This window comes from Cervus canadensis, chromosome 7 (assembly GCF_019320065.1).
Source record: "Cervus canadensis isolate Bull #8, Minnesota chromosome 7, ASM1932006v1, whole genome shotgun sequence".
Classification (NCBI taxonomy): domain Eukaryota; kingdom Metazoa; phylum Chordata; class Mammalia; order Artiodactyla; family Cervidae; genus Cervus; species Cervus canadensis.
In genome coordinates this window covers 16,515,489-16,523,027 of record NC_057392.1, presented here as the reverse complement: position 1 = coordinate 16,523,027, position 7,539 = coordinate 16,515,489, and the positions used below count along the sequence as shown (strand labels likewise).

The 7,539-nt window shown below is 41.5% G+C and overlaps 1 protein-coding gene across 12 annotated transcripts in view; it reads left to right on the top strand.

Moving 5' to 3' along the window:
* The first annotated feature begins 22 nt into the window (after positions 1 to 22).
* The window catches only part of NEK11 (NIMA related kinase 11), a 275,458-nt gene continuing 267,941 nt past the window's right edge, over positions 23 to 7,539 (top strand). For 5 of the 12 annotated variants that reach the window (XM_043474430.1, XM_043474432.1, XM_043474429.1 and 2 more), the window contains exons 1-2: positions 25 to 205; positions 3,236 to 3,513. In XM_043474430.1, coding sequence (XP_043330365.1) covers positions 3,400 to 3,513 — 114 coding nt within the window. In that variant the 5' untranslated portion in view covers positions 25 to 205; positions 3,236 to 3,399. Of the gene's footprint in view, positions 206 to 1,696; positions 1,759 to 3,235; positions 3,514 to 7,539 lie in introns of all 12 variants that reach the window. The other 7 variants (XM_043474425.1, XM_043474427.1, XM_043474431.1 and 4 more) reach the window with 5 other exon arrangements.

The following is a 7,539-nucleotide window of genomic DNA, read 5'->3' as shown; positions in this document are numbered from 1 at the left end:
CCTGGCAACGGCGTCCAGCAGCCGCGCCCGACTTCCTGGTACGGACTTCCTGTTGCCCGCGCTGTCTCCTTAGCAACGGCCCCCGCAGTCTGGGGCTCTAGCTCGCCCGGCTCTACAATCGAGGTGTGAGGCGGCGCCTCAGGCCTCCGGGTTACTGGAGGGACCCTGGGAGTGCGCGACGCACCCTCGCCCTCCACCCGGAAAGGTACGCGCGCGGGTATCCTCAGGGCGCGCGGGCCTTCCGGGAACGTAATGATTTCAGGGCCGCCTCTCCGGGACTCCGAATCCGCGCCTCCTCACTTCTCTTGGCTCTTAACTTTCTGGACCTCCTCCAGCGCCGAGAGGATGTGTGGCTCGTGCCTCCTCCGTTTGTGTTAAGGTGCTATGAGAAAATGTAAATTAAAAAATATTAAGGCAAGGAATTATTAGTTTGACCTTAGGGTTAAAGTTTCCCTTAAGGTTAGATTCCTACTTTAGCAGAATCTGGTGTCAGATATGCTTCTTCTCCATTCTTGTTACTGAGCCGAGATTGATATAACTGCCAGTCACACAGTTCCACCCCCAAGAGTCAATGTGCAGCTTTCAGACTCTTATCTCCCTTATCCCACCAAACACACTTTGGGTAGCAGCTGGTTTGCTGGACATTTATCTGCTCTGACAGAGTTCACTGAACACCTACGCTGTGCCAGTCGCCGGGGACACAGAAAGGTGTGCTCCTTGCACTCAGGTTCCTTCATGGCCTCTGTAAGGTGGGGTCGCACAGAGGAGACTGATGAAATCAGCGGCCCAAGGTGGGCCTGGGGAGGGGGCGGCGGATTGTGACTGAGAGGCTGGGCTGGAGGGAGCTTAGTCTGGAAGTCATCTATAGCCCTGGCCGCATCGCCGAGACACTGCTGGGTTTAAATGCTCATTTACAAATGAGAGTTCCTGGGAAATTGGACTTCCTCAGAACTATTCTGACCTTCCCTAGGCCGGGACCTTTATCTCATCTCTCCGATAAGGAGGATTACTGAAAGGCTCTTTTCAGTTGAAAAAGTTGTGAGTCCATGAACTTTTCTTAACAGCTTCATTTGGCCAGAAAGCATCACTTCTGTGGGATCAGAAGCAAACAAAGATACATTGGTAGTTCTGTTCTGCAGTTGTTTTTTCATCAGTAGATTTCACTAATATTTTCTGTGATCTTTTTTTTTCTTTTCTTTTTTTTTCATTTATTTTTATTAGTTGGAGGCTAATTACTTTACAATATTGAAGTGGGTTTTGTCATACATTGACATGAATCAGCCATTGAGTTACATGTATTCCCCATCCCGATCCCCCCTCCCACCTCCCTCTCCACCCAATTCCTCTGGGTCTTCCCAGTGCACCAGGCCCGAGCACTTGTCTCATGCATCCAACCTGGGCTGGTGATTTTCTGTGATCTTGATAATCCCACATAATATAGGGATTTCAAGGTATGGGCCCCAGCTCTGAAGTTCGAGTCCAATGTGTTTTAGTATTGTCATGATCACCTAGCCACTTAGGTGATTTGCCTCCTCCTTCCCTCTCTCTCTGCCTTCTTTGCTTCCTTCTTTCCATCCTTCTCTGGTTACTAGTTTTCCTTCTCACTGGCATTAGGAAAAACTTAACTGATTAATACATTATTTCATGAAAGGAAGTGGTGTAAACAGACATTTCCTTGTTTATGTTCGATTCCAAGGATGTTTGTAATTGGCCACCACCATGATAAAGCCCATTGGCCATACACCTCAAACTACACAGGTAACATTTTGTTTTCTCATTATGCACAAAAGGTTTTTGTTTTATAGCTTTGGAATTGTTGAATATGGACTGATCTGACTCTAAGGCCGAGTATTCAATTTAAAATCATGCTTTCTTAGCAATTTAAAATAAAACTCATTTTTCATAATTATTAGCAAAACATTTTTCATTTTGATGAAATAAAAGTGATTTTACCATGTACATACTCATATGAAACAGTCCTGCTTTTCATAATTCTTCTATGCATATATAGTTTCTTGAGGAATTACGGCTTTACCTATAACAAATTTATATTCAGTTAATAAAAATACAATTTTAGATTTGAACTGCATTTGTGAAACTTCTTGTTTTCAATCCAGGGAGATTATTCTATACACAGTGTGTATAATAAAAAAGATTTCAGAAACTGGATCAGAATTTGCTTGGGATGGGAGAAAATTCATTTCAAATCCATATCGCTCTTCACATCTATAATAACAAATGCAAATATCCTGGTTTAAAATCTACAGGAAAAAAAAATCAAAAGAAACCAGCATCATGCTAATTTGTGGTTTAATCCTAACTCACCATTTGTTCGGGGAATGCAATGGTAACCCACTCCAGTACTCTTGCCTGGAAAATCCCATGGACAGAGGAGCCTGGTAGGCTGCAGTCCATGGGGCCGGGAAGAGTCGGGCACGACTGAGTGACTTCACTTTCACTTTTCACTTTCATGCGTTGGAGAAGGAAATGGCAACCTACTCCAGTATTCTTGCCTGGAGAATCCCAGGAACGGGGAGCCTGGTGGGCTGCTGTCTATGGGGTCGCACAGAGTTGGACACGACCAAAGTGACTTAGCAGCAGCAGCAGCAGCATTTGTTAGTTAAAACAGACATAAGGGACTTCCCAGGTGGTCCAGTGGTTAAACCTTCTCCTTCTAGCGCAGGGGGTGCAGGTTTGAGCTTTGCTGCAGTAGCTAAGATCCTCCATGCCTTGTACCAAAAAACTGAAAACATAAACAGAAGTAATATTGTATCAAATTCAATAAAGACTTTAAAAATGGCCCATGTTAAAAAAATAGACATAAGGTGGAAAGAAAGAATTACATAAAACGTGATGCAAATGTGTATATTTTAGGGAATTATAAAGTTCTTTTATTTGGATGTTTTTTGAAAAGTAGGCAGGGAATATAAAGTCTTAAACAGATTGTTGATTGGAAAACATATATACATCTCAGAACTTTGGGGAAATCTGACTGTTACTCACTTCTGCCAAATTTAACTTCTGAGGGAAGGCTCTGTTTTTGTGAAAGACTGTCTTATATTGGAATTTGCAGTATCTCTACTTTTTAACATTTTCTCAAGTAGTTAAAGTTAACCAACATTGGGTCATTCAATCCACTAATCAAGGAATCAGTATCACTATCAGAAACTTACATTTTTTGTTAGGAATAGTTCAGCACCTATTAGATCTGACCTCTGGATCTTTCCTCTTTAAGGCATTGACCAGTACTACTTGGATGCACTTGACCATCTCCTAGGAGACTTGAATGAGACTTGGAGTTTCTATAAGCAAACAAAGAAACAGTTCTGTCTTGTTTGGAGCAATGCTGAAATTCCAAGAGGCTGCTAAGTGTGTGAGTGGATCAATAGCTGTTTCCACATGTCCAAAGCCCTTGATCGCAAGAAGATATATGCTTCAACAGAAACTTGGCAGTGGAAGTTTTGGAACCGTCTATCTGGTGTCAGACAAGAAAGCCAAACAAGGAGAAGAATTGTAAGTAAAAAATACTTCATGCAAATCTTGAGTTGGCTGCTGTGTATGAGCAGCTCTTATGGAGTACTGTTTACTTTGCTCTTTGCATTAAAATAAGAATTTAGTAAGAAAAGCCTTGAGTGGTGTCTTCAGATGAGACTGTTAAAGGCATTTCAGCCGGTGAGTATAATACAATGGGGTTCATTCAGTTCAGTTCAGTTCAGTCACTCAGTCGTGTCCGACTCTTTGCGACCCCATGGACTGCAGCATTCCAGGCCTCCCTGTCCATCACCAGCTACTGGAGTTTACTCAAACTCATGTCCATTGAGTCAGTGATGCTATCCAACCATCTCCTCCTCTGTTGTTCTCTTCTCCTCCTGCCTTCAATCTTTCCCAGCATCAGGGTCTTTTCCAAGGAGTCAGTTCTTTGCATCAGGTGGCCAAAGTATTGGAGTTTCAGCTTCAACATCAGTCCTTCCAGTGAACACTCAGGACCGATCTCCTTTAGGATGGACTGGTTGGGTCTCCTTGAAGTCTCAAGAGTCTTCAACACCACAGTTCAAAACCATCAATTCTTCGGTGCTCAGCTTTCTTTATAGTCCAACTCTCACATCCACACATGACTACTGGAAAAACCATAGCCTTGACTAGACAGACCTTTGTTGGCAAAGTAATGTCTCTGCTTTTCAATATGCTGTCTAGGTTGGTCATGACTTTCCTTCCAAGGAGTAAGCGTCTTTTAATTTCCTGGCTACAGTCACCATCTGCAGTGATTTTGGAGCCCCCAGAAAATAGTCAGCCACTGTTTCCACCGTTTCCCCTTCTATTTGCCATGAAGTGATGGGACCAGATGCCATGATCTTAGTTTTCTCAATGTTGAGCTTTAAGCCAACTTTTTCACTCTCCTCTTTCACTTTCATCAAGAGGCTCTTTAGTTCTTCACTTTCAGCCATAAGGGTGGTATCATCTGCATATCTGAGGTTATTGATATTTCTCCTGGCAATCTTGATTCCAGCTTGTGCTTCATCCAGCCCAGCATTTTCCATGATGTACTCTGCATGTAAGTTAAATAAGCAGAGTGACAATATACAGCCTTGACGTACTCCTTTTCCTATTTGGAAACAGTCTGTTGTTCCATGTCCAGTTCTATCTGTTGCTTTCTGACCTGCATACAGATTTCTCAAGAGACAGGTCAGGTCATCTGGTATGGGGTAGATTATATGAAAATAAGATTTTTATGCATACCAAAGTCTCAGTAACAGCCTTGCTTCCACTTAACTTGATTGGGATTTGAATAAGAAAATAAAAATTGTTTATAAAGACTGCATTTTTAGAAGGCTAAGAAGGCTGAGTACTGAAGAATTGATGCTTTCCAACTATGATGCTGGAGAAGACTTTTGAGAGTCTTTTGGACAGCAAGGAGATCATACCAGTCAATCCTGAAGAAAATGTAGAAATGTTATGAAATGCAAATGGATGGTAATTCACATTTGAGGTAAATAGAGTATACTGAAAGTGAGTGAAAGTCACTCAGTCATGTCCAACTCTTTGCAACCCCATGGACTAGTCCATGGAATTCTCCAGGCCAGAATACTGGAGTGGGTAGCGTTTCTCTTCTTCAGGGCATCTTCCCAACCCAGGGATAGAACCCAGGTCTCCCGCATTGCAGGTAGATTCTTTACCAGCTGAACCACAAGTGAAGGAAATATGACATTGACTTTTTTTACTTTTTTCCATGGAGGAGTTGTTCGTAGTCTGCGGTCATACAGCCCTCAAAGTAGACATTTAAACCAAACAGAGGTTCCCATCTCAAGTTATCTTGTATTTATGATGCACATGTTACTTTTTTCCTTGTGATTTTAATTGAACCCTGTAAACTTTCATGGTAGAGAAAACCTCTTAATGCTATTGGACAGTACATCTCTTACAAATAAGGATGAATCTTCATTTTTAACTTAAAGTTATTTGAATTTGCTGCAGTGAAAACTTAGTTGGAACTGAAAATAAGAAATGTGTACATAAGAAACACAAGAGGAAAAAAAAGGAGAAGGAAGAGTGATCCGAGAAATTAGCCCTTATCTTAAGAACAAATTTCCATCCCAAAATCTACTCTATCTTAGAGGTTTTGATGCTACTCTGAATTCTTCCAGCTTTTGCCCATTGGTTTAGAATCAGTGTGATACACTTCTTTCTACTTCTTAATATGCCATAAAATCTATAAAAGTAATTGTTACACTGATACTACTATTTTATTTTTTAAAAAATCAACCTTTTAAATGGTCTCTATGTCCATAATTTTTAGAAGTAAGTATCTAGACTTAATAATTTTTGATGAACTCCTATGTGAAGAATGGGAACAATGCTGGCATTTTTCTGGTGTCCTTAGAACATGCTTTATGACTCCAAAAAATATTTTTTTACCTTAAGTACTAGAAATAACCAAGACATTTAGAACAGGATGATAAATTTATGAAAATTATTAGAGACTCTTTATGGAGACATTAAGAGTAGACCTACATCTGATCCAAGAGTTATAAAAATCACAGTGTAAGGTAATGTATACAATTTTGGTTTCTTCAACTAATGAGAAATGAAGAATTTTATAGTTAACAGGAGGCCTAAAAAGTTGTATGAAGACTAAACTTGAAAATTTCAAACTTGAGATAATAGGTGATAATGGGCCTGTGTATGTGTGTAAGTGTGTAGGGAAGCAGAGAGGAGATTGGGAGAGAGGAGTGGGCTGGGGATGATTGGGTGGGAAGTGATTTGTTACTGACCTTTGCAGTACCTGAACTTAAGAGTTATGACTTGAGCTGAAAAAAGCCTGGATGTGTAGAATGAATTCAACAGTGAGGATAATTGATAAATCACTTAATAGGAAAGGTCTAGTCTAGAATCTCTCAGACAGGAATCATTCATCATCAGAATCTCTACAACATATTATATACTGGTCATAATCACTTCAGATACGTTTGGTTTGGCCTGTAGAGTTGTTTCTTTTAAAATTAGCTGCCAGTAATTCTAAATTAGCTGCCAGTATTTAAAAATGGGCAGCTCTCCTAACAACTCTCCTAAAGTTGAGCTTTTCATCTTCTCTTGAAAAAAATTAGAAGATTTGATCATATTTGCTAATGCTGCTGCCTGTGTAGCCAGTGCAAACCGAAGCTGCAGGCAGTGGCCTTCTTTAGGCAGATCCTAGAGTCCTCTCCAATTAGCTACGTTCTTGCCCCTTCTTACTGTCTCTTACACTTCCCACTACTTGCCTGCTTTTGTAGACGTTTGACTTTAGAGCTGCTGAAATCACGAAGGATTGTGAATATGGCTGCTCATGGAGTCTTAGAATGCTCAAAGAAAGGCAGTGCAGTGTCAAGGTTAAGACCACAGGCCTTAAAGGTGAACAGATCAGGAAGTAAAGCCAGTCTTGTTCTTAATTGAGGTTAAGATTATACAAGTTCCTAATCTGAGCTTCAGTTTTCTTAGACATCACCTGGTAACTGCAACTGGAAGTGAAAAAATAGTGTTAGTCACTTAGTCGTGTCCAACTCTTTGCGACCCCATAGACTGTAGCCCACCAGGCTCCTCTGTCCTGGGATTTCCCAGGCAAGAATACTGGAGTGGGTTGCCATTTCCTTCTCCAGGAATCTTCCTGACCCAGGGATCAAACCTGGTCTCCTGCATTTCAGGCAGATTCTTTACCAGCTGAGCCACCAGGGAAGCTCTACTGCTACTGGAACTCTAAGTGGAAGCGTTTCTTTTGCATTCCTCTTTCTTTCTTTCTCTCTGGCTGTGTCTTTGTTGCTGGGCTTTGGTCTCTGTTGCTACATGCAGGCTTTTTCTAGTTGTGGTGAGCAGAAGCTATTCTTTGTTGCAGTGCATTGATCTCTCATTGGGGTGGTTTCTCTTGTTGTGGAGCATGGGCTCTAGGTATGCAGGCCTCAGTAGTTGCAGCTTGCAGGCTCTAGAGTGTGGGCTCACTAGTTGTGGCACACAGGCTTTAGTTGCTCCTCAGCACGTGGCATCTTCCTGGACTAGGATCAAACCCATGTT